Source organism: Quercus suber, unplaced genomic scaffold, assembly GCF_002906115.3.
Source record: "Quercus suber isolate HL8 unplaced genomic scaffold, Cork oak 2.0 scaffold_4, whole genome shotgun sequence".
NCBI lineage: Eukaryota > Viridiplantae > Streptophyta > Magnoliopsida > Fagales > Fagaceae > Quercus > Quercus suber.
In genome coordinates, this window is record NW_027069470.1 from 1530974 (window position 1) to 1558019 (window position 27046).

Consider the following 27046-nt stretch of genomic DNA (forward strand, 5'->3'; position numbering starts at 1 on the left):
TAGGTTGTATTTGACAATTGAAGTAAAGGTTAAGGGGCTATATTGAATTTTAGTGTATAATTTTGTTCACAATTATTGTGTTAGCATGTTGTGATAAATGTTCCCCTTCTTGACTTATATTCGATCATTATGGTTTCATCTCATGAAATGATGTAATTTTGATATTTTCCAACTTCTAAAATTAAAAAGAAAAATTAATTAATAAATTAAGGTTTTTTTTTTATTTTTTTTTATTTTTACAAAAGGTAAATATCAATTTGGTCCTTAGACTTTTGATTTGAACAATTTTTTTTTTTTTAGTTGAAAAAATTGAACAATCAACCCCTCTCCTTGGTGCATATATATATATATATAGCATAATATTGGTGCATTTTTATTGTTGATACATTGAGGGGGATGAGAGGAGGAGATTTGAACCCTAAATATCTTGGAAACACCAATATTTGAATCAAAATATGGAGAGAGTAGGTGATGTGGTTTTGTACATGTTTTGATTTTAAAAGAAAAATAATTTTTATATTTTAGAATTGCATTGCACACCGTTATTGAAAAGTTGAATGACGAAATTAAAAAATATCTAAACAATAGGAACGAATGTGAAAAATGACTAAACTAATTAAAGGTATGATTTGTAATTAAATTAAGAAAATATTGCCTTGCATGTCCATATTACATTATTGTGGGGCCAAAGAATTTGGCGACCTCGGCCTATTTCATACTGAGCCCAAGGCCCACGCCGAGGAGGAAGGGATGTTCGAGAACGAACAAATAAAGCCCAAATTGCTGAGGATCATAGTCGAGGATAATACTGTCCTCAGCCAACTAAGATCATAGAGGGGAAGAGCGGCATGCCATCAAAGGCAGCCTCCCAGAGCATTCCAAAAAGAAGGACGAGTACGATGGACCAGCCATGGGAGCATGGTGGAGGAGCAATTTAAGGAGAAGCTGTCATCTCCGTATTAAATTCCCATAAGTAACGTTCTGGCCGCATTAATGAGGAAATGACCCCTAAACAGTGTTACCTTGGTTGTTGCAGCTCACAGAAGGTTTGGGAAGATGGCTGATGGGACAAGCAATTGAGTAGTGACCTGTATTGTCAACAAATAGAGGGTCAAGATCAACTAGAAGGGGGTATATAATGTAAGAGATCCTCAAAGAAGGGGAATCAGGAAAAAAAGAGGGAAGGAAAGAGGAAAAGAAAACTCAGTAGCCATTTGTATGGTCTTTGAAGTCCTTGTAACCAAGCATCGAAGAAGTAATAAGAACTGCAAGCTCCTCAGATGAGGGTCGAGAACAGAATTTCATACTTTAAACCCATGTTCTTCTTATTCAAATCAACCCATAGCCGTGCCTAGTTGTTGTATCCCTTATTAAGACCTAGCTCTTTAACCCACTTTCTAGAAATCTATTGTATTGGGCTAGTTGGGCTTGAGTTCGCTCTTCCAGTAGCAGAAGTGCTTAAACCCAGTCTCTACAATTGGCATCGTTTGTAAGAAGAACTTGTGTGTTAGTAAGGACAACAATCAAGCATGGTAGGACCAAGCCCTCATCAAGAAGGCCCCCATGAGCCTGAACCGGCTAGATCCCAGCAATAGGGTAACTTTCCCAACCCATAGCGCACTTGAAACGAAGAGAATGGAAGGTTTCGGGAGGGAAGTGTGCACACCACTCAAACCAGCAAAAGCCACTCTCGTATAGGTAGCCACGAACTCTAGAGACAAAATGACAATCGGGTCATGTAACAAGAAGAAGTTAGGAGCCACGTACTCCGGAGACAAAATGACAACCGGGTCATGTAACAAGAAGAAGTTAGGAGCCACGCATCCCATAAACAGAATGATAATCAGGCCATGCAACGAGAGATAGAGGACTTGAAGAGAAAGCTACACCATGCACAACGAAGGTGGCCTCATTCTAACCCTGACATGCCCTTCGATGATGAAAGCAATGATGACTATAGGTGAAGATCAAGAGCACCTCAAAGTGAGACATTCTCTCACGAAGAAGAGCACTACTAGAGGCGTAAACGTAAAAGCCCGTCCCTTAGGGGCTTAGGGAGCGACGCCATGAGCAGGGCACTAGATCAACTCTCCAAATCACCCTTCACACACCACATAGAACGGGCTACACTTCCTTGAAGGTTCTAGCAACCAACCTTCACCATCTATATCGACAAAACAGACCCCGTGGAGCATGTGAGCTAGTTTAACCAAAGGATGGCCATCCACTCTAAAGATGAGGCACTAATGTGTAAGGTTTTCCCATCTAGCTTGGGACCGGTGACGATGAGGTGGTTCAATGGCTTAAAGAAGAATTCCATAGGTTTGTACAGGCAGCTAACCCAAGCCTTAGGTTCCCGTTTCGTTACAAACAGCAGAGCCCCTCGGCCCTTGAGTGTGTTATTGTCTTTATCCATGGACAATGGAAAAACCCTAAAGACCTACTCGGATAGATACTGGGAGATGTATAATGAAATGGATGGCAATTTTGATGATGTTGCCATCAGCACCTTCAAAAATAGTCTCCTCATTGAGCATGGCTTGAGGAAGTCTTTGACTAGTAAGCCTGTCACCAGTGTGCGCCAATTAATGGATTAGATCGATAAGTATAAACGAGTAGAGGAAGACCATTTGTAAGGCAAGGGAAAAGAGAAGGCTATCCCTCAGGAGAGGAGGGATTTCAGGTCGAACCGTTATAACAGCAACCGCCCGAGGAGAGATTTCGTGGGACAATCTGGAGCATCAAACACATAAGCTGTCAATGCCGTATTCTGAGAACCAGTACATCAGGTGTTGGAGAAAATCAAGAATGAGCCATACTTTAAGGATTCGTTTGGTTCGTGTAAAATATTTTCCAAAAAATAAATATTTTCCGAAAATGCTATTTTCGGGAAAGGAAAATGTATTCAGGCTATTTGGTTGTGCAATGAAAAATAGTCCAGAAAATAATTTTCGGTGTTTGGTAATATTCTAAAAATGCTATTTTCCTACAAATTTTTCATATTTTCTCAGTCATTTTCTTAGCATCCAAACACATTTTATTACAGAAAATTTCAACCCATAACAACCGAAATTTATACCCACCACCGAAACAACACCACACACCACCGAAACTCCAATTCAACCCACGACAGCAAACTCTGGCAATCAAAAGCCACAAAAGAAACAAAACCAAAGAAAAAAAATCATCAAATTTGGTCAGATCGTTGCGGTGAGGCAACTAGGTTTGAAGGCAAAGGCGAAGGAGAAGGCGTGTGAGGCGACTGGGTTCGATCGGCGCGGTGTGACTAGCAGTTCGTGGGTTCACAGTGCGACTCACGGCGTAGTGCAACTTGCTGGTACAATTGGCATGGTGCGACTCGCAGTTCTTGGGTCTGGGTTCGCGATCTCGGGTTTGACGATCTCGTCGGTGGTGCGACAATCGTGGGTCTGGGTTCGCGATCTCTCTCTCTATGTTTGCGTGTGAGTCCTTTCTTTCTCTCTTTGCACTTGGTCCTTCTCTCTCTCGGTCTGGAAACCATTTGAAGTGAAAATAGGAACAGAAATGAATTTCCATGGTCAAAGCTTATTTTTTAAGGTCAACTGAAATGCATTTCCGGAAAAGCCTATTTTCAAAGCCAACCAAACAGCCTATTTTACGGAAAATGATTTCCTGAAACCATTTACACCAAAAACAAACGGACCCTAAATGGCCAAATAAGATGGCGGGAGAGCCCACAAGGCGCAATCAGAACTTTTATTGCCAATATTACAAAGACCACGGACATACCACGGAGAGCTGCAGGAAACTCTAGAACTATCTGGACCAGTTAGAGCCCACGAGATGCAATCAGAACTTTTATTGCCAATATCACCAAGACCACAGACATACCACGAAGAGCTGCAGGAACCTCTGGAACTATCTGGACCAAATGGTCCAAGAAGGAAAGTTGAAGCACCTTCTGCATCACTCCAATGGTTTCACGACATAGATTTCAATGTTCTTGCCTAGCTACAGCTCGAACATCCTCGTATCATACTTTGGTAAGTGTACCCTACATTCTTCAGACCGAACGGCATCACCTTGTAGTGATAGTTCCCAATGGGTGTTACAAAGGTTGTCTTCTCCTGATCCTCCATGGCCAGTGGTATTTGATGATAGCCTTGAAAGGCATCTAAGAAGCTCATTTTAGGATGGCTCGCAGTTGCATCCACCAACTAGTTTATCCGAGGTATGAGGAATGAGTCCTTGGGACATGCCTTATTCAGGTTTGTGAAGTCTACACAAACCCGCCATTTTCTACTTTTCTTCTTGACACCACGGTGTTGCACAATCATTTAGGGTAAAAAACCTCTTTGATGGCTCCTGCACGCTTAAGCTTCTTCACCTTGTCTCTAATCGCATCGGCGTGCTCTCTTGATGGGCACTGAAGTGGCTACTTCTTAGGAGTTATGGATGGGTTGACATTGAGATGGTGACAGATAAAAGCTGGATCGATCCCTAGAACATCACAAGCATCCCATGCAAACACGTCTATATTTCTTTTGAGAAACCCAATCAACTCTTCCTTCTCCTGAAGGGGCAGCTGAGCTCCAACCTAGAAGAACCTCTCTAGGTCATCACCAATGACCACCTTTTCTAGATCTTCACACTTTGCCCTATCGGCAGCGCTATCAGGAGGCGACACCAAGGCCTTTGATTGCTATAAGTCCTTTTTAGTAGAGGCCGAGGACTCCGCATTGAGCCGATGTGAAATGGCGGCCACCATACACTGCCTTGCTGTGGATTGGCAACCACGGACCTCGAGGACCTGATCTCTGGATGGGAATTTCACTTTCTAATGCAAGGAGGAGGCAACAGCCCCTAAGGTATGGAGCCAGGGCCTACCGACGATGGATGTATATGGAGAGTAGGTGTCCACTACGATAAAGTTCACCTCCACTATCTTTGGGCCGGTCTAGATGGGTAGCCTAATCATGCCCTTTCGGATAACAAGCTTCCCGTCGAAACTCATTAAAGGAGAGCTATTGGGCGTTAAATCTTCCAGTTTTAAGCTCAGCCCCTTGTAGAGGTATGGGTACATAACTTTGGCCCCACTGCTGCCATCCACCATCACTCTTTTTACATCGTAGTCCCCGATTCTGAGAGTGATCACCAACACATCATCATAGGGCTGGGTGGTTCCAATCTTGTCTTCTTTCGAGAAGTTCAGGATTGGGTGAGACTTCATTCTGGCCATCTTCGGCTCTAGTTGAGACTCCTTGGCAGGCAGCTGGGCCACAAATAACACTCGTGATGGGCACGTGCCTGTTCTTCCTAGCACAGCCAAGATCACATTGATCGTCCCTACGGGCGGCCCTAGGGCAGTATCTCTCTGGGACTTCTGATGGATCTGGCCTTGATGACCATTGGAGTGATGCAGAAGGTGCTTCAACTTTCCTTCTTGGACCATTTGGTCCAGATAGTTCCAGAGGTTCCTGCAGCTCTTCGTGGTATGTCTGTGGTCTTGGTGATATTGGCAATAAAAGTTCTGATTGCATCTCGTGGGCTCTAACTGGTCCAGATAGTTCTAGAGTTTCCTGCAGCTCTCCGTGGTATGTCCGTGGTCTTTGTAATATTGGCAATAAAAGTTCTGATTGCGCCTTGTGGGCTCTCCCGCCATCTTATTTGGCCATTTAGGGTCCGTTTGTTTTTGGTGTAAATGGTTTCAGGAAATCATTTTCCGTAAAATAGGCTGTTTGGTTGGCTTTGAAAATAGGCTTTTCCGGAAATGCATTTCAGTTGACCTNGAGAGAGAGAGAGAGCGAGAGAGAGAGAGAGAGAGAGAGAGAGAGAGAGAGAGATTTGTGTTCACCTAAACTCAGATGTCCGAAAACACTGCAGCTGAGAGAGATGAGAGACCAAGAGATCAAAGAGAGCTTGATAGGGAAGACCGAGAGACCAATACACTGAGAGATTGAAGGGAGGAGCCCTTCTTTGGATGCAAGACCCAGAGAGATGAGATATCTAATTTGTGTGTGCAATGAGCAGGGCAAAAGTCCTTTGAGGTGAGTAGAGTGTGTGTGCTTGGAGTAATGAGACTTCACTAAGTTTTCAGCAACTCCAAAAGAGCCATTGGGGCTCCTAAGTGTGGTCTAACTTGATAGAGGCAAGTCATGAGTGTGTGTCCCAGCGGTTTGATTTTTTTTACAAGTTTGCCACTGTAACTTAGTTCTTACTTCTTATAACCCGAAAACTCACAAAATGTGCTCTCAGTTTCCATGATTTTAACTCAATTTTTTGAGTAATAAGTTATGGGAATTGAGAACAAAAACTAAACCAAACAAGCAAACTTGAGGTGGGGCAGGCCTACAAAATTTGAGAATTGAGTGATGGAAATTAGTAAACCAAACATAGCCTTACATACTCTTTAATCAAGTTTTAGGGAAAATCCAACACAAAGGCTTCAAGAGTGTGAATACATAACAAGAGTGGAGTTGCCTTCACACCAATGGGCAAAGGCAAAAGTACAATAAAAAGGACAACATCTGTCAATGATAAACAAAGATGTAACCAACTATTAAAAATAATTACAGAACTTGTGTTGATAGCTTACCTTTTCCTGCTTGCTTAAAACTGGCCCCAACCTGGAAAGGAAGTAAACCCATTTAAGAGACAGCATATGCCAATGTTAACAATAGAAAATAGATACTCATTGAGGAAATGAAGATGAAGACACTGTTGGGCCCTTCATAATTTGTTGCTTTAATCTTATAAGATGCAAGGTTATCACAGTAATCGACTCAATTATCAACAAAAATTATAATCGGCTCAATTATGATTCTATATGAGTTCTATGTTGATTATCAATAAGCCCATCAGTCTCAAAAACATAGCCCAAAACCAGAACAAAAACTTGTGGAAAACTCAATATTGTGTTACTGCTAATACAACAAAGCAAAACTAGCATACCTTGTCTTGCCTTTTTCTTCATGTTCACCTCTTCCCTTACTAGTACTCGGTGAATTTGCCCACTTTCGCAAAACACCATCTTCCACATTCAATAGGACAAGGCTCTCCATGTAAGTATCCAAATAAAATGATGCATATGCAGAATGAATGTGAAGATTCAAAGTTCGTTGGCTACTGGGATTGAAAGACAGCAACTTTCCAGCCTTACTCACTAGAACTTCACCATTCTTTGTAAAACCTACCACACTCTCTAATTTTTCGCCAACCTTAATATCATATAGTTTGGTCCAAGATTCCACTACTCCATACTCTTTCATCACCCAAACTGAGTAACAGTAGTCTGAAAAATATAGATTAGAGTTACAGGGGACAAGTGCAAGCAACCCACCAAGCACCGCGACCTTCATGTTCAAATTCAACCTTCCTTCAAGACACTTAGGCACAGCCATTTCATGAAAAACCTCATCCTTTATGTCAAATGAGATGATCATATTGCGTACCATAACATCGACGTCGTCGTCGTCGTCATCATCATCATCATCGTCACTGTCATTGTCGTCCTCTGCGAACCAGTGGACCGACCCATTCACAAACACCGAAGAGAACTGCTCTACAATAATAAACCGAGAACCACGGCCGGAAATGGTGCGCCACGCACCAGTGCGAAGCGTATAAATTTGAACTATGGGTGGATCTCTTTCATATTCATTATGACTAAAGCCACCTTGAAGGTACACAAGTCTCACTAATTTGTAATCATCAGTTATGGGGTCATAGCCAAACCCAAGATGGTCCACAGCCTTATAAAAAACTGGGACATTAACAACAGGGCTTGGAGGAAGGGATATGGCTTTACGAATAGAAGGGTTCCAGAGAATTAGAAAAGTGACATGGTCGCCACTGGGAGCATCATCCGCCAGACAAACTAGGCCATTACATGAACCAGCTATGAACAATTTGTTCATAGGGCTCTGGTATGGGCAAGGTAACTCTACAAAATCTGATGGGTATGCGAAAAACCCTCTCTTTTGCGCTTGTTTCATAAGAATACGCCGATTGGGAGTGTCCGGGAAGTGTTTGGAAAAATGTTTAAGAGGGAATGGGTCATCAGAAGAGAGCAAAGCGAAGCGCACTTTCTTCATTTTTAGATCGTAATGACTAAAGAGAAGGTAGGGTGAGTCTTTGGTGGTGTTTGAGAGAGTCCGATTGTGGTGCTCTGTGTTGAAGTCATGGCTGGAAATTAAAGAGAACCAGGACTTAGAAACGCACCTGAACCTGATGAGTGACTTCACCGGCAGCCGTGAGAGGATATCGACGATAAGAACATTTGGGAAATAGTCTGACATTGTTTCGTTGTCAGCCTCAGCCAAATGAAGAGAATGAAGTGTTGGTACAAAAGGCACAGACTGTAGAGGGTTTTGTTTCCGTTTGCCGGGAAGAAGTATAACAAAAAGAAGGCTTTAGTTTGTGAAAATTTTGGTTGGCTCATGTGTGAAAATTTTGTCCAATTTTTTTTTTATATGTAACATTACTCTAATTTAAAAAACTGCTTTTTGCTTTTAAAATATTAAAATGGTGGATTTTACTTTTAAATTTTGTGTTTGGTAAGTGTATTGTGAATTTAGTATCATGCTCTGTTTGTTTCAATGTTAACATCTTTCTAGTGATTTTTTAAAAAAATATTTTTTGAAAAATTATCTTATTTTCCTAATTTTGGTAGCGATTTTAAAAATGAACTAAAGAAACATTTTCTAATTTTTGGTGCCAAAAAATTATCACACCTCTTGTATAATTAAAAATATTTATAAAATGTATATCGTGTAAACCAACTAATATAATCAATATAAATTGAAAATCCAAGTATGAAATTAATTTTCCAACTAAGATTTAAAAAAAAAAAAAAAGGCTTGTTATTCTAATGTTGCAATAATTTGTAAAATTTAAGTTTTTGATAAACTAGATACTATCAAAATTAGTTGCCCTCCCTATTGAAGTTCATCTTCAAACATTCCAATTTTCATTTATAATTTTTAAATTTTAATTAATACCAAGTGAGTGATAAAAATAAATACTTCTCTATGTCCACGTAGCTCTTGGCTTCATTTCAATAATTTCACATTGCCTCTTGGCTTCCTTTGTTTCACACGGTATGAGATATAATTGTGTTCTATATAATTTTAGTATAAAACAACTCCTAATAAATAACCATAGTTTAAATAGGATTTTCCATTTATCAAATGTAGTTTTCTTTTAACCTATTTTTTCTAATGCTAACAAACTCAATAAGACAGAGAATACTATGTAGTGGGTTGCGTTAATTTGATATGAGAATAGTTGTGGGTTGCGTTGGAGTTGGATTGTTTAAGTTTGGATGAGTAAAGAGGGAGATAGGATAAGGAGAGTCTCCCAAACAAAGAGGGAGCAGAGAAATGGAGAAGAGTTGATTTTTTTGCTTGAGAGTTTTTTCTCACTTCAAAAATAAAGTTTAATTTATTGTTCTTGTTAGAAAAGTAACAAACATTTTCTAAAAAAATACATACTCATACTAAAAACTCAATTATCTAATTTCATTTATAAAAATAAAAAAAGAAAAGAAAAACATTTTATAAAAATGGGTTGAATTCAAGTTGCACATGATGTAATTCAAAACAATGTTACATCAATTAATATTTTTTAATTNTTCACACTCGAACTGCTCTCTTCAATGTATCCCAATCGCTTTTTTCAGAAAAAGGGTTTTTGATGAGCAAGCACTTCATCAAGCTTCTTAGAGGAAACCAACTCTACTTTAGCATTAGCTTGAATCACACAAGCTCAAGAAATTTATCTTTGAATATGCTTCGATCAACTCTCTATTCAGCGTCTCGACTTCACACTTAGTCTACTTGTATCGGACTAAAAGACTCTTGTAGACTTGTTCTGCTCTCTTCATTTTCTTAATGGCTGCTTTAGCCACATTTGCATATTCACCGGTCTTCTCAAGTAGGGAATTGTAGGTCTCTTACAGTCCCACTATTCTTTCATGTAAAGTTGTGATTTACAACTATATATATATATATATATAGATTATTATTATTATTATTATTTATTAATTAATTAATTAATTAATTAATGGGGTTTGGGCAAGAAGTTATTATGTTACACTTATACACCTTTTGTATTACACTAATTAAGTAGGTATCATAAAAAAAAAAATGATTATATATTAAAAAGAAAAAAGTAGATATCATATTATTCCTTATTAACAATTGGAATTGTGATTATCTATACTGTCTATAAGAGGATTCTCCTCTTTGAATTGAACTTTTATGTGGTTCAAAAATACTCTCATTAATGAAATGTAACTTCTCTTAGAAATAGGGTCATAAATGTCAAATAACAATTTCATTTTGAATTCAAAAAGAAAAATCCTAAAATTTAGGATTTGTTTCCTTTACTTTCATCTTTTTATTCCCTAAAATTTAGCTTTTTTTTTCATTTTTCATTTGAATAAAAGTAAAAACCCTCATTTAAAAAATTAAAATAACCACTGCGCACTCTTGTTGCTATAGTCACTTCTCAAGTATAAGTACTTGAGGGATGTGGGAGGTAAATTCTAAGGTTCAAGTTTTTGAGAAGAGTTTCACAAACATATACACTTAGATTATACTAAAGCAGAATTTCTATCTTGTAAAAAAAAAAAAAAAAAAATATATATATATATATATAACTAAGAAAACTCCTAAAATTTAGCATTCTTTCTCACTCAAATTTATCTTATATTTCCTATCCAAACTTTTCTCTATAGAAGTACATCACTTTCAAATACACGTTCAAAATATCTCTAAAATTTATCCTTTTTATTTGTTTGAAATATATATACTAGTATTATGCCTGTGCGATGCACGACTTAATAAAAGAATTATATATAAATTTTAATATATATATATATATATTTTGATAATATAATTAAATTTAATAACAAATAAAATAGTAAAAATATTTTAAAGATTACGGCAAGTTTTAAATTTCTAAAAGCTTTTAGTAATAAACAGTTCGGGCTTTGCACGGTTTTGGTTATAAACTTATAACATGAATTATTTTATTGAGAAACACTAATTAATTATTGAAGAGAAATGCTACACCCGATTGGACTAAGAGATAACTTTTACTTATTCAAATACCAATTAAGGTGAAATATGGTGAGGAACAACAAATAATAATTATAACATACCGGCATAATAACATTTATATTTAATTATAATGAAGCGCTTGCATCTCAAAGTGTCAAATTAATATCAACACTAAACATGCTATGATGTTTGTGTTAATTAATGTAAATAAGCATAAAATTAATATCAACATCTAACACCCTACTATTGCATGAATGATGATAATAATTATTTTTACTCTAACTCCAAGCAATCATCCCGAATTTACAAATTAAAACTAACCAAATTTATAAGATTTAAAAAAATTGAGAGAAAAATTTACAATAACACACAAATAAATATATAGGCACAAAGAAAATCTGAATTCAATAATTACAAACAATATTAATTTCTAAACATTAAAAAAATCTAGAATTAGAGTTAAAGTAAAGATACTCACATGAAAATTGAATTAGCTTTGACAACAAGGAGGAGGCAACGAAGTCATGGAGATTTCACATCACCTTAAATATCCATTGTTTTTACTTCACCCTTTTTATATTTAATCAATTTTCTATCTCCATTCTTTATGGAGTGATGTTCATTATCATAGTTTTGGATGCTCAAATCTTGGTCTCATGGCTACTTGTGGGATCTAAACATATTGGAAAACAGATCTTTCAAAAACTAAATAAGATTTTTATTAAAATTAATTTGTTAGTTTTCATGAAAGATATACAATTGATTCTGAAGACCATAATAAGCATATAAATTAGATCAAAGTTAACAAAAATAACTTAAACAAAAGGCCACCCGCACACAAAACATATTCAATTTGATGAAAAAATAAATAAAGAAGAGAATTTCATGAAAAAACAAAAGAAGAAGGCAAATACATACATGCAAGTTTCATAGGTAAGGTAAGTATGAGAATGAAAGAATACATCAAGAAATCATATGATAGGAAAAGGGAAAATATACCAAACAGTATATATAGCCCCACTTTTATATTAGATAATTTTAAGTTGTGAAGAAGTTGATAACTTGATAAGAACAGCAAGAAAAATGAGTTTACGTAATTAAGAAGTTTATGTTAATTACATATTAGTTTTTTTTTTTTTTTTTTTTTACTTTATCCCAAAATAATAGTTAATGTTATTAGATTTTTTATTTATTTTTTTTAGTTTAGTTTACATTAAAGTTAATAAATATTAACTATTTTTTGTTATTTATTCCAAAAGAAAAAAAAAATTGAGAAGAAAAAATAATACTTTTAAATTTGTTACTTTATTATTAGGAAATAGATGATGTAGGATAAATGTTTATTCCAAAAAATAAATAAATAAATACTAACATAACCTAGTAAAATTGTTACTTTATAATTTTTTTTTTTTTTTTTTTTAAAGAAGAAGTTCATTAGAGCACATATTGTTACTTTATCCAAAGTTGTTGATAAAGATCAAAAAAAATTTGTTTTTATCTAAAAACTTTAGTGAATGAATTTATTGAAAAATCTAAAAATATTTCTGCAATTTGGTGAAGCCATTTGACGTAACTACGGCTTCTAAGCCCAACTTTTATTTATATATATATATATATATATATTGTAGCGGTATTGGGCCTAGAGGTCCATTACACATTTTTTATAATGGACCTAAGGCCCAAGCCGAGGACTAAAAGTGTCCGAGAGGGGAGTAACGATGCCAAAAGGGACCATATTAACGAACAAAAAAGTAAATTTAGATCATAAACGACTTAAAGGGTCGTGCCAAGAATAAGTGTCACCTCGGCTGACTGAGGCCATGGTCCGTAGAGATGGTCTGTTATCCGAAAAAACGTCACAGAAATACTTAATTGCTATAGATAAGCACTATGGAAGCTCAAGGCATGGAAGGATCCTAAAATATCCAAGAAAAAAGCTGCTACCTCTGCATTAAATGCGCTGCAGCTAACTCCCTGGCCGCATTAATATGGAGGTGATACATGAACAATGAATTTCAGCTTTACAGCTACTACATAAAAACTTATGAGAGATGCTGATGGGACAAGTATCAAAATCAACCATCTGGCATATACATGAAAGATAGGGACAAAAAGGAGGAGTATAAAAGGAAAGGGAGGTAGCGAGAAAAAGGGGATCGGAAAAGTAAGGGAAAAACACTGTACCCATCTAGAATCAAACTTGTAACTCTCTTTAAGATCATTATATAAGAACCAGTCTCATCGAATATTGCCAAGAACGTTTATTGTTTATTCTATAATCGTCCATCTTTAGTCTTTCACCATGAATCTACTCAATTTGTTGTTTGATTAATTAAAACCCAATTTTCTAACTCATCTCTCTACAAATTCATTATTTTGAGCTTTTTGGGCCGAAATCCGTTCACACCTTTGGGCTAGGAATCCAAACTGGTCCTTACACATATATATATATATATATATATATATATATATATATATATATATATATAAATTATAATATACGTAACTTTTACCTAAAAAAAATAGAAGAGCCTTTGAGTATAAGTAATGCATATGCTTAGAGGCTAGTATTATATAGGATTGTGATCATATCAAAATATTATAGGATTGTGATGATTATATTATAATAATGGTAGAACTTTCTGTAGCTCCTGTTTTTGGACTTGGGGTGCAATGATCGTTGACATGATGTTGTATTTGCGGCAAGCGAACAAAGAGACAGGGGTTATATATATATATATATATTAAAAGAAAAAGAGACCTTTTCAACAATATCATGCATCAGTAACTCGGTCAAAACTTTTGAATCCCAAATTTAGGTTTTAGCCATATCTATCTTTGATAGAGTTTAGGATATGTTTGAATACAACTAAAAATGCTAGACCATGACAACTTGGCAACTGGCAAATACTTAAACAAGGTGGATAAGATTGGCATTCCAAGTAATTTTTTTTTTTTTTAAACAAATTGTCAACTGAAAAACAGGATTAGTCACAGGTCTTATCTTTTTTTATCCATATTGTGTATGGTGGTGACCCTACTATGTCATGTGAAGTTATTATCCTTGAAAATAATATAGAGTTAACACTTTTTTTTTTTTTAAAAGTATATTTTCTTTAAAAATAATAATGATTGTGACAAAATCTAAGCCATTCATTTAATCTTAGAATTGTATTTATTTATTTTCATCTTGGGATACGACGTTAGCTTAAGAATTTTAGAAGGTTAGGATCAATGGTGTGTACATTTAATTGTGTAATCTCTTCTTATCCACTAACAAAATTAGAGCGGATTGGCAGTGTGATTGTGTGAACCGAAATCTCTGCTAAATTATAGGGGAAAAAAAGATAATTTAGAGGAAGAACACAACTGTGAGAGAATGGTATTTAGAGAAAGAGAGGGAAAGAACAGCACAGCTATGTCTAAATATATCCATCCGATTAGTCTGTTTAAATCATTGTGACCAATATAAATGTCTCTGAAGCTGAGGAAAGAAGCATCTATTTTGCAAAGATAAGGATTTCTTCCCGCTGGCATTGAAGTGGGGGTGTCCTTGTTTCGCTAGCTCTATTTATTTGTTTGTGTAAATCCTGGTAACGTACTACCAAAGATTCCATGAAAATGAATATGTTTTTTATATGCATTAAATTATATGATAAATTAAATAAATACATGTAGTCTTTTTTCCTTTTTTTTTTCCTGAAAAATAAATGCATATAGTCAATGCATGTTATTGTCATACGCATATTCTTATCTTTCCTATTACTTTTGTTTTACATATATAATCAATCAATGGGTTTGAAATTTAAATACTAGCTTTGTTTCTTTAATTGGCCTTATTTGATTGATTGACTCTTGCTGTGATGTTTTTTCTTAGCTGTCAGTGTTTATATAAACATACATTCTGAACTATTCTGTTCATATAAAAACAGATACTTTGCAAAGGTAAAGATCCTCAAGAAACTCTTGAGAGATGGCAGGTGGATTTGCAGTAGATCAAAGCGCTCTTAAGAGGGCCCATCTGTATGAGTACAAAATTACTGGATATTTCGTCTTTGCTTGCATAATTGCAGCTCTTGGAGGGTCTCTTTTTGGGTATGATCTTGGTGTTTCAGGTGAGTTTTTTTTTTTTTTTTTTTGGTTCTTTCGTTTCATTGACTCACAATTTATGTTAAAACTTTTGGCCTGTTCTTTTGTTCTGGGTTTTCATTCTTATAAAACATATGGGTTATGTTGTTTTCGCTGTTGATGATATTGTTTGCATTATTGTTATTTTTATAATTAGAAAGTAAAGCACAAAAAAGAGAATGATAATAATTGTAATTAACATCATGATATTAGTCAATATCACCCAAACAAATCATAGATTTTTAAATCATATAAAGGTTGGTGATACTAGTGAGATTCATTTGAAATTTTGACTTGAGAGATTTGGGAAAAAAGAAAAAAAAAAAAATTGAGCCTCCTTTTGGTGTTGGAGGCACATGGTGGGGTGAAGAGAGAGAGGGGAAGGAAAATGGAGCATGAATTATGTTTTTCTTTTCTCTCGATTGGTAGAAGAGAAAATGTGGGTAAAGAAAAAGGGTAGTGCCTCGGATTTTCCACTGGAAACCCTTCAATTTTTTTTTTTGGCAAATTACCACTCTATGAATTTGTTTCAATTTTTTTCCCTGAAGTTGCTCTCTTACAAGTTTTTTTTTTTTGCTACATCATTATTATATATATATATATATACATGTGTGTGTGTATTGATCCAACATTAATAATTTTTATAATTAATATTTTACATAACTAATTATGTGTATCTATGATTTTAAAAATATTTCATGATTTTTCTATTTAAAAAAATTATCGTGCCTATCCATATAGGCATATACTACTAATAAAAATTAATTCCTTCAAATATTTTCTTAAAAAAGAAAAAAAAAAATTCTTCTGTGATATGGCCATAAGAGTTAATGCATCCATTACAAGCTACCTTTTCTATGGTCTCATTTTTTTAAACCAAAATAAATAAATCATATTAATTATCAGTAATTCCATTTTTCCATCTTCTGAACCAAAACCATAGGAATATTATTGGAACACAATGGCAGCTACATTATGATCTTGTGGATTCCATTTTCCAGAAAGTAGGTTTGGAATAGCTAGTTCATGTGTTAAAGACCTTCAAAATAGCTTCATGACGTGCAGCCTCACTTACCGTTGCACATATCCCTTTTACTGAATTCTTTTTTTATCAAAACAAACAAAACAGATCTGTAAGGATCTTTATTTCCCATGCTTGGGGAGATAGATACCACACTCTCTATTGTATGTGAATGTCATTGTTTTCTTAATTCCTATTTACAATACAGAAAGAAAAAAGATACTTTATTTTTCAGTTTACAACATGAGGGGAAAAAGGAAAAGAGGAAAGAAACTCTTCCCATATAACATTAGGAATTGAAATGCTTTATGCTGATTTCAGGTGGAGTAACTTCCATGGATGATTTCCTTAAGGATTTCTTCCCATCCATTTATAGAAGGAAGCAAAAACATCTCAATGAAACCGATTACTGTAAATATGACAATCAGATCCTCACTCTCTTTACATCCTCTCTATACTTTGCGGGCCTAGTCTCCACATTTGCAGCTTCCCATGTAACCAGAACATGGGGCAGGAGAAGCAGTATCCTTGTTGGTGCAACCAGTTTCTTCTTAGGAGCAGTAGTTAATGCTGCTTCGGTGAACATTCCAATGCTGATAATTGGTAGAATCTTACTTGGTGTTGGCATTGGATTTGGAAATCAAGTAAGCCTGATTCTCAACAATTAACAAAGAAACTTTTTATTTTTATTATTTTTTTATTATTATTTTTTTTATATAGAAGAATTAACAAAGAAACTTGAAATATATATATGTGTGTGTGTGTGTGTATTGCAGCAACTTCTCATTCACAAACTGCTTTCTTCTGATGGTACAGGCTGTTCCCTTGTATCTTTCAGAGATGGCTCCTGCAAAAGTCAGAGGAGCAGTTAATCAACTGTTTCAATTAACTACTTGCTTGGGGATTCTGATTGCAAACTTAATAAACTATGGTACTGAAAAGATCCATCCATGGGGCTGGAGATTATCTCTTGGTTTGGCTACAGTCCCAGCAACTCTTATGTTTATTGGGGGTATTTTCCTTCCTGAGACCCCCAACAGTCTTGTAGAACAAGGCAGATTAGAAGAAGCAAGAATTGTATTGGAGAAAGTCAGAGGTACCAACAAAGTTGACGCAGAGTATGCTGATCTCATTGATGCAAGCAATGCAGCAAGAGCAGTGAAAAACCCATTCAGGAATCTCCTAGCAAGGAGGAATCGTCCCCAGTTGGTAATAGGGGCTTTGGGGATCCCAGCATTCCAACAACTCACTGGCATGAACTCTATACTCTTCTATGCACCTGTCATATTCCAAAGCTTGGGTTTTGGCTCAGGGGCATCTCTATATTCGTCCATTTTCACCAGCGGAGCACTTGTTGTTGGTGCACTTATATCAATGGCATTGGTGGATAAGTTTGGTAGAAGAGCTTTCTTCCTAGAAGCTGGTTGTGAAATGATGATCTGCTTGGTAATTGCACTTTCATGTTTTTTGTCCCTCAACTCTTTTCTAAAGAAACGTCACTGGCTTAAGTACTTACACAAGTGTGTTTGATCTCTGCAGGTGTGTGTGTCAATAACTCTGGCTTTGAAGTTTGGAACAGGAGAAGTCCTCCCAAAAGGAATCGGCATCTTTCTTGTTATTGTGATCTGCTTGTTTGTCTTGGGTTATGGAAGGTCTTGGGGCCCTCTCGGGTGGCTAGTTCCTAGCGAGCTCTTCCCATTAGAGACAAGGTCCGCTGGTCAGAGTGTTGTGGTCTGTGTCAACCTCTTATTCACAGCATTGATAGCGCAGTGCTTCCTTGCGGCGCTGTGTCATCTGCAATATGGAATTTTCTTGCTATTTGCTGGATTAATTCTCATCATGAGTAGCTTCATCTACTTCCTCTTGCCAGAAACAAAGCAAGTTCCAATTGAGGAGATATATCTTCTCTGGAAAACTCACTGGTTCTGGAAGAATATAGTAAATGAAGGTGAGGAAGCCACAGACTTGAACGGAAAATCTGGAGGACAAGTTTAAACTTTTCTAGGAAAATGTTTCCTGATTTTATTGATACAAATTGAAATTGTTTCTTGGAAGCATACTTACGTATTTTGAATGCATTAATTTTTCGTAAATTATGTAAACCTGGTGTTGAATTTAAAAAGTTTCGAGGATTGGATATCAATGTGTATATGTAGGACCTCTGGGAGATGTCTAACATATATATACATATATATATGTATGTGTGTGTGTGTGTATGTGCGTGTGTGATATAAGTAAGTGCAATTATAAGACTATGAGTCGGGCTTGCTATCAAAATTTTCTGGTTGGTTTATTTTTTCGTCCATTCTTTCAAATTTGGATTGAGCAACAAAATTTATATAATTTTTACATCTCAGAACACACCCTTTATGCCAATAGTTTAGCAAGTTCATCTACTCTTAAGCTTCCATGTGGTACTACATCTCGATAAAGTTCATCAAAATCATTGTGTCTTTTGACATTAGAACTCTTGTTCTCGCTTTTTTTTCCTGAGGGATCTCGTATGTTATTCATCACTTTCAAATCTCCAGTTTCTTGTCCCACTACCTCCTTAAGCTTTTGAACTGCTACCTTTCTTGGTCGATGCCTAAAAACAAGACCAGGTGGGGCAGACTGGGCAAAGGTAACTGCTGTTTGATAAATAACATCCGCATCCAAGGAAGAACCATCCAAAATAACTGCACTCCCATTTTCAACAGCTTGCTTTTGCAGTAGGAGAACTCCCGCCATGCAGGGTGCACTCAACCTTGCAGGCTTATTGAGATCAGCCTCTTCTGAAACATCTAGCAGCTTGTCATAAGTAGTAGGATCCACTAGAAGGGCTTCCACCCTACTTCCAGTGATCCCTAAGGTTCCTGCATTGATGCCATATCCCATTGTTATTGTCTGAAGTCCTTTGTAAGTGCAGCCTGCTTTATCCAATATAGCATCACTTCCGGATTTATTGCTCATAGGCTCTGAATTATCATCCACATTGGTGGAAACCAACATGGTTTCACAATTGCAGCCATTCCTCCTAGGTTGTGGTCCATCATCAGAACAGCCTGTGATATCGGATAAGGTTTCAGTTTCATATGTGTTCCTCACATCTGAAGCCGCATCAGCACCAACAGATGGCTTAACATTTTCTATTGAGGATAGATCCTCACTTGCCTCTACTCCCACATCTACAGTGTCCATAGGTGACATGCCGGTTTCAATCTCATCTTTCAGTGATACTTGTCGGCCCTCTAAGGGCAATTCAACAGAAGTCGCATCATTGAGATTGGATTTTTGGGCTTCCTCATGATGGTTATCTAGTTTTGGGAGGGAAGACTTCCAATTTCCTCCTCTCCACATAAGTATGTGCTCATGTTCAAATGATATAAGCACGCATGGGACAAGATCCTGCAGTCAAAAAAATAAAGGGAAACATTTTTAACCTTTGATTAAACAGTGAAGTAATATAAGAAAGAAGAATTTTCACAGACCTTGAGTTTAGCACCTATTCTTCGGTAGTCACTCCCATTCACCCCTTGACAATTTATACGCACCAGTTCACACTCTTCAAATGCCTCTCTGACATTTTTTACTAGGTCACAGTACACACCATTTTTCCCTGCGAGCCATACAAACCAAAAATAAAATAAAAAGGAGGAGGAGGAGGAGGATACTCTGACACTCAAAATTGGAAATTGTAGACTAGAGATACCTAGTTTGCATATTGGAATAAGTTTGCGTCCCTTTTTGCGCATTTCAGTTGCTTCTTCCAGTGTTAGACCCTGAGGAACCCGCTGAATGAGCCTTGGATATACAGGGGGAATAGGTTTCCACAGCATGAGAGGAAAGCGGGGACGAGTTCTATAGTTGTAGTTTCTTCCTCGGAAAAGGTATATCACCCCACCTTTACTAGAAATAACCTTCCCCCAGCTTCTTTCCTGTCAAATCATTCATAATTAACAACTGTTTGTATTCACAATTGACAATATCACACACATGAATTCCAAAGCACCTCCAATTGGTCGCGCACATTGTCCATGTCGACTGTACACACTCCCTTGCATTTTATCTTGCATACTCTCCGCCGCTTCCAGTGAGCATGTATGTTATCCAACATGTTATGTGTCAAACCATCTCTCCCTAACAATAACAAACAACCTCCACAACTACTTAACAAAATATATAAATACTACTAGTATTTTATTCAAATGAAAATGAAAATAAAAATACCTATATTTAATTGTCGCGAGGTTTTCATGCACCGATTCACCAATTCGTTGATTTCCTCTTTACTCAACGGCTCGCCCAATATCTCCTCCCTGGACTTGGGCTTCACGTACCGGAGGGGGGGACCCGACCCGGCCAAGAATGGGCCGGGCGCCTGGACCGGTTTGACGCCCTTCTTGTGTGGCGGAGGAAGCTTGAATGAATCAAACTCCTTGAGCTTCTTCTTGCTAGCTGGCAATGGGGCCCGCCCCGTCCACGGCCGAGGCATCGTGGTGGGCCCAAACGGCACATACGGCGGTTCTCGTAGCTTTATAGGCTTCGCTTTGGGCGTCTCGGTGTAACTGTACTTGAACTCAAACGGAGCTCCGTCTATGATATATGAAACGCCGTCGTCTGCGATGGTCACATTGGCTTTGGCTTTGGCTTGGGCTTGGGCTTGGGCTTGTACTGGAAGTGGTAGCCTTGGATTAGTTGCTCTGTGGATTTGGCGAAAGGCAGGGTGGGAATCGGAGGAGCTAGGGTTAGGGTTTTTGGAGTACTTGGATTTCTTGCCTGGAATGGAAGGGGAGGAAGGAGAGGAAGGTGTGCCAATGGATTTGAAAGTTTCGTTGTTGTTAGTGGTAGTGGTAGTGGCAGTTTCGTGATTATTGGTGATTCGGGTGGCAGAGTTGAAGCGGCGCTGGAGGCGGATATCGTCTTCGATTTCCTTCTGTGCTCGACGCAGGTCTTCGAATTTCTCGGCGTTGGCGTTGTTCCAGCGGGAGAACCTCACCTCCGTCGATGGCCGGTGGTTTGCCGGTGGCGGCGCCAGAATTGGGAACAGAAGGATAGGACATTTTAAAGCCATAATAATAATAATAATAATATTTCTTTTTCTCTTTCTGATTCTGAGAATATGGCATCCCCTTTTTCTTTATTTATCATTATAAAAAGGCTGATTCCATTTTTAAGAAGACGAAGAAAACGACGTCGCAAGGTAAGAGATTTTATTATTATTACATTTACAGCCACAGACAGATTGGGTCTTTTGCTTTCTCTCATCTCAAACTCAGAATTAATTAACGGTAATTTTTAATAAATAATACTTAGTTACTACAGTAGTACTAATAAGAGCGAGCGAGTGAGTGCAGTGCAGGGAGGAAACAGTCTTTTTGGTTTATGTCAGTGGCTTTGGCGTAATATTCTGAAACAACAAGGGTACTTTCTTTCTGGTATGAGCGAACTGTAACTGTAACTGTAACTGTAAAAGTAACAGTAAGTAGACAGACAGTCTTCACTTGAGTTGAGAGTTGTTACTTTCTTTCTTCAGTAAATACAGAATTGCAATGGTAGTTTGGGGTTGGGCGAACCATGAAGATTGAAGATGATGTTAGTGAAGAAGGCCCTCCTCCACAGCCGCAGCCACAGGTACTTTTTCTTGATTCAGCTCACTCCAACTTTTCTTTATGAAATAAATAAATGGTTGCAATTGTTTCCTTGTCTAGTAAGCACCCACTTCTGAAATGTTTGTGCTTCATTGCCCCATTGTTCTGTTGATTTTTATTATTGGTTTTACAAACCATATGCGAATCACTGTTTTTTCTTTTTCTTTTTATTCTACCTACCAATCTTTTAATTTGTTCTTCTGTTCTGGAAAGCCCTATTATGATTTTTACTAGTATTAATTTAACTACTTTTGCTTGATTGATATCCGATCATTCTGCAATCTAGTGAAGTGAGCTCAAAGTCTTATAATATGGATATTTCTGTCCTTGCCCAGAGGCGGCGGCGGCTATGTCACTTAACAATCTGGAAACTTCTGTTGATCGTTGGAATCGTAGTAATTGCTGGTTTGGTCGTTTCTCAGTGTTTTGCTTTTGCACTTCTCTATGGCAGAACATTTTCTTTATATCCCTCTAATAAGGTTTCAATAGTTATGGTGGTTCGCAATGCCACAGTTTTAAGCAGTTCACAATCAAATAAATCTTTTGTTCCTGATGATACTTCTGATTCTGGTAAAGAAACTGGGTATGAGAAAGAAACAAAAGAACCAGATAAACGCAATGATCCAGCTTCAGTTGACAAAGATGACCCTAAAGCAAGCACAAAGTTAACATTGAGCAATGTTCAAAATCAAGCTGGTATCTTGTCAATTGTATCACAAAGAATTTCTACAAACGGCATGGGAAGCTCTGATGCAGATTCAAGGACTTTAGACTCATTAATTGCTGACAAGAATTCTGTATGCAATGTTAAACAAACTGAGGGATGCCAACCCAAGGATAGAAAGATGAAGCCACTGCAATTTGTTTCCATCACCTTCAACAATAATTCTACAATGACAAGTATTTCTAGTTCGGTATTGAAGAGGTGGGAGAAGCAGCCAATATCCATATCTCAGATGAACTCAATATTGCTTAACGGTCATGTGTCTTCTCATTATGTGGTATGGCGCTAGCAATGAGGTTTCAATATGAACAGTGAATTGGTTAAGTTTTCTAGATTTTTTAACTTAAATTCTTATCATTGATAGAGACCAAGGTGGTTTTCTGTACGTGATCGTGAACTCCTATCCGCAAAATCACAGATTGAGACTGCTCCTGTGATAAGGAATACACCAAGGCTTTATGCTTCTCTTTTTCGAAATGTTTCTACGTTTAAAAGGTATATTCACTTTTATTTATATATGTTCAGTATATAGTATTTTCTATTATGCCTAATTTTCTTAAATTTTAGTGAATTAGGCGTACAGATTCATTGATGTTTAAACCAGACTAATACTTTATGACTAGTTGTAAACCAGATTAATGCACCGATAAGAAAGAGTAATTGATTCAAGTTAAGAAAACAAAAAAAAGGTAGAGGAAGACCAAAAATAACATTAGTTGAGGTTGTTAACAAGGAGATGTGAATTAAGGAAATAACAAAGGCTATGACTTCGAATATAATAGAATAGAATGTAGGAAAAAAATATATTTGACCAACCTGAACTAATCTGTTGAGGATCCATAGTTGACCCAAAAAATTTGGGACTAAGGCTTTGTAGTTGTTTTGGGGTGGGAGGGCTCTCTCTTAAACTCAGTGCATTATCTGTTTGTGGCCCGTAAGACCAACAATATCTGTGACAAGCACTGAGAAACCAATAATTTCATTCAATAGTTTTTGATTATAGGCTTAAGAAGAAGAAACTTAGCAGAAAAGAGTCTTGAAGAATGAAGACCACCGATGACAGATGTACCCTCTGTAAATTGTATTTATGTCAATGAATCAATCCTTTCTTTACAACTCCAAGGACCATGCTGAATTATAATTGAACGAATATTTATATTTTGACATCTTGATAATTTTCAATCCATTGAAAAATGTTGGTAAATTTCTAAACTACTTGAAAAAATCACTAGGCACCACTTGATCGTACTTATTGACTGAAGAGACACGTTGTCTTGTGCCCTCTTTTTATAAGTTCATCCTTTGAAATTAACCAAGCTAAATATGTTATACGTCCAACTTGCAGGAGTTATGACTTGATGGAACATACACTCAGAATTTATATCTATAGGGAAGGAGAAAAGCCCATATTTCATCAGCCACGGATGAGGGGAATTTATGCCTCAGAAGGATGGTTTATGAAACTGATAGAGGGAAATAAAAAATTTGTTGTGAGGGACCCCAGAATAGCTCACTTGTTTTACTTACCCTTTAGTTCACAAATGCTGAGGACTGAACTTTCTGGAAAAAATATACACGGTCAGAAGGATCTAGAGAAACATCTGAAGAACTATATAGACTTAATTGCAGGAAAATATCGTTTCTGGAACAGAACTGGTGGGGTAGATCGTTTTCTTGTTGCTTGTCATGACTGGGTATGCTTTCTGTGCATCATTTATATTTTATAGTTTTGTTGGATAATATTGCATATGAAGAGATTGTTGTTGTAAGGAGAAGTAGCTCTGGGCCATGGCTTGCTCATTTTAAGCACCTTGTAGTTTGGTCTAGGCAGGAACTTTTGATTGGGAGCAATGACCAGCACTGGTCAAAATTACTTCTCAAGCCATGAGCTACCCTACCTGCTTTACAGATTATGCCTTAATTGGAATGTTGAGGTAATAGGAATTTTGTGTAAGATTTCTAACATAATGAAGGCCTCCAGATTTACCTCGGGTTTACTAAGAAAATTATGATAAGCATGAGCAGTACTAAATTGTTCCCTGCTATCCTCTAGCTAAGCCTGATCCTAATGAAGCCTCTTAATATTCTGACTAATAGATGAATTAATGTATCATATGAAATTTCAGGCCTCCCACGTCACAAGGCAGCATATGAGTAATTGCATCAGATCTCTTTGCAATGCCAATGTTGTGAAAGGCTTTAAAATAGGGAAGGACACTACTCTGCCAGTTACATATATGCATTCTGTGGAGGACCCAGTAAAAGATCTTGGAGGTAGACATCCTTCACAAAGATATATTCTTGCCTTCTTTGCAGGAGGCATGCATGGTTATGTTCGACCAATCCTGCTGCAGTACTGGGAAAATAAAGAACCTGATATGAAAGTTTTTGGTCCAATGCCACGTGATATTGAAGGCAAGAAAATCTACAGGGAGTACATGAAGAGCAGCAAGTACTGCATCTGTGCCAGGGGTTACGAGGTTCATACACCTCGAGTAGTTGAATCCATTTTTTATGAATGTGTCCCAGTCATAATTTCCGATAATTATGTGCCTCCTTTCTTTGAGGTATTAAACTGGGAGGCATTTTCAGTGATTATTCAAGAGAAAGATATCCCAAATTTGAGAAACATTCTGTTGTCAATCCCACAAGAGAAGTACCTTGCAATGCAGTTGAGAGTAAAAAAGGTGCAAAAGCATTTCCTTTGGCACAAAAAGCCTGTACAGTATGACTTATTTCATATGGTGCTTCACTCAGTATGGTACAATAGAGTTTTTCAGATAAACCCCAGAGGATAGTGTGACAAGAGTTCTTGATATTGGAAAAGAAAGAAGATAAGCCCAATTATAGATTAACTGGTAAGACCAGGGCAAAACAAGACAAAATGCAGAAACATGGGATGTAACTCAAGTATGCCAATACAACCACTTTTATGCCATTGTGATCCAAATGAAACTGACAGTTGAAATTTACAGAGAGCTGCATTTTGGTATTTCTGGTTAATTGGATGTAAAATTCTTAGCTCCAATGTGATTCTACCAGCTGCATTGTCTGTTTACTGGTCTGATTTGAAAGACACAGTTGCTGGTTTGGCACTTGTACAGAGTCCCTATGGTGGCACCCCTCTAGCTTCTGATATTCTCCGTGAAGGTCAGATTGCTGACAAAGAAACCCGGAAGATCATGGAGTTCTTGATATGCAAGCTAATTAAGGTATTCATCCCACCACCCCCCCCAAAAAAAAAAAGAAGAAATTTGATGCCTTATGTAGTAATCCTTTATGTATGTAATAAAGGACTAAAGAACTATAATTTATGCTTGATATCATCTCAGAATCATGCAGGAAGAACTTAAATTTCACAATGGGGAATTGTTAGATGCTATTACTTTTTGTCTTAGGTCGTGACATGCTTGTGTAGATTTCCATTCCTGCATCATAGACATCGGTATACGCCACCCTGCTTCCATTTCTATTAGAATTTTCTTGTGCAAACTTTCTTTCAATTTTTCACTGAGTTCTTACTTTCCATCATTCCTTTTATTTCCTCTTGTCCAGGCCAGGTTACTCATTATGCTTTGGTGTAGTTTTGGTGAAGTGTAGATAATTTCCTGCAGCATAACATGATTTTTTGCTATTTTCAGTTTTCCTTTTAAGGTTCTCATCATGGCATATTTCAATCATGTATGATAGGGTGACATAAGGGCATTGGAGGATCTCACATATGAGAAGCGGAAGGAGTTCATCATGAAACACAAGCTCCCTGAAAACATCCCTTTGATCTCCTTCCATTCTAAGGCAAGTATAGCTCCTGGTGTCCTTGCCACAATGACTCACATAGCCCATGCGGAACTTCCCTGGCTTCTGTTTCCCACCTTTGGCAATGAGGAGTCTGATAATGTTCAAGCAGGACGTCAAGTGCCTGTAGTGATTCCTTTATCTGCAGCCATGGCTGTATGTGCACTCCACTTGCAGCTCAGGTATGGGGAGAAGAGTGATGGTCTAGTGACATGCCGTGATGCTGAAGTTCCAGGCTCAGTTGTAGTCAGACCAGACAAGAAGCTTGACCATGCCTGGATGGTGTACTCATCAAGGAAGAAGAATCCTAGTGAACCTGATGCTTGTGAAATGTGTGAGGCTCTTTTGACACTGCTTGTGGAGCTTGGGAAGATGAAGCAAGAAGCAAGGGAGAATTCTAAGGACTAATCCATAGTTTAAACAGGATTCTTTTTTATATCTTTACATTTAAAAACCGAAAAAAGATAGTATCTTTACTTGAGTTAACTTTATCATGTCTTTTTAACAATTATTCAAAAACATTTCAGCAATAAAGGGGAAAATTCAATAGAAATGAATGGTGGCAATATCTTGCTACTTTGTTGTGGATCTACTATGTTGTTATTGAAATGCTTCATTTAGAGCTTTGAACAGAATTCACTTGGTTGGTAAGAGCTTTCAAAAGACAAAGACTGGGTTCTAAAAATGAGGGCATATGAGAATGATC

At 37.1% G+C, this 27046-nt stretch overlaps 6 protein-coding genes across 9 annotated transcripts; 3 read left to right on the forward strand and 3 right to left on the reverse strand.

The window, feature by feature from the left end:
• Positions 1-4936: 4936 nt before the first annotated feature.
• Positions 4937-5431, reverse strand: LOC111991030 (uncharacterized). The gene has a single exon (XM_024022799.1). The coding sequence runs from the start codon at positions 5429-5431 to the stop codon at positions 4937-4939; it is 495 nt and encodes a 164-aa protein (XP_023878567.1).
• Positions 5432-5781: 350 nt separating this feature from the next.
• Positions 5782-8430, reverse strand: LOC136066467 (F-box/kelch-repeat protein At3g06240-like). The gene is made up of 2 exons (XM_065770826.1): positions 6931-8430; positions 5782-6605 (listed from the first exon to the last, which is right to left on the reverse strand). Exons 1-2 carry the CDS (start codon positions 8274-8276, stop codon positions 6539-6541), a joined length of 1413 nt encoding a protein of 470 aa, XP_065626898.1. The 5' UTR covers positions 8277-8430; the 3' UTR covers positions 5782-6538.
• Positions 8431-14499: 6069 nt separating this feature from the next.
• Positions 14500-18334, forward strand: LOC136066481 (sugar transport protein 14-like). The gene is made up of 5 exons (XM_065770846.1): positions 14500-14635; positions 14975-15157; positions 16513-16835; positions 17008-17637; positions 17731-18334. Exons 2-5 carry the CDS (start codon positions 15016-15018, stop codon positions 18184-18186), a joined length of 1551 nt encoding a protein of 516 aa, XP_065626918.1. The 5' UTR covers positions 14500-14635; positions 14975-15015; the 3' UTR covers positions 18187-18334.
• A 126-nt stretch (positions 18335-18460) lies between these two features.
• Positions 18461-21393, reverse strand: LOC111995741 (CRS2-associated factor 1, chloroplastic). 2 transcript variants are annotated; one of them, XM_024027673.2, is made up of 5 exons: positions 20401-21393; positions 20201-20310; positions 19883-20108; positions 19662-19789; positions 18461-19578 (listed from the first exon to the last, which is right to left on the reverse strand). In XM_024027673.2, exons 1-5 carry the CDS (start codon positions 21242-21244, stop codon positions 18559-18561), a joined length of 2328 nt encoding a protein of 775 aa, XP_023883441.2. In that variant the 5' UTR covers positions 21245-21393; the 3' UTR covers positions 18461-18558. The 2 variants fall into 2 exon arrangements, with proteins under 2 accessions (XP_023883441.2, XP_023883440.2); XM_024027672.2 differs by having other exon boundaries at positions 20183-20310; positions 20401-21392.
• A 35-nt stretch (positions 21394-21428) lies between these two features.
• Positions 21429-26932, forward strand: LOC111995743 (probable glycosyltransferase At3g07620). 3 transcript variants are annotated; one of them, XM_065770839.1, is made up of 6 exons: positions 21429-21804; positions 22108-22822; positions 22910-23040; positions 23891-24239; positions 24672-25757; positions 26187-26932. In XM_065770839.1, the coding sequence occupies exons 1-5, from the start codon at positions 21761-21763 to the stop codon at positions 25341-25343; spliced, it is 1911 nt and encodes a 636-aa protein (XP_065626911.1). In that variant the 5' UTR covers positions 21429-21760; the 3' UTR covers positions 25344-25757; positions 26187-26932. The 3 variants fall into 3 exon arrangements, with proteins under 3 accessions (XP_065626911.1, XP_023883443.2, XP_023883444.2); XM_024027675.2 differs by having other exon boundaries at positions 26236-26932; XM_024027676.2 differs by having other exon boundaries at positions 22157-22822; positions 26236-26932.
• Positions 25430-26748, forward strand: LOC136066030 (uncharacterized). Its single transcript, XM_065769909.1, has 3 exons — positions 25430-25446; positions 25568-25757; positions 26236-26748. The coding sequence occupies exons 1-3, from the start codon at positions 25430-25432 to the stop codon at positions 26746-26748; spliced, it is 720 nt and encodes a 239-aa protein (XP_065625981.1).
• Positions 26933-27046: the final 114 nt, after the last annotated feature.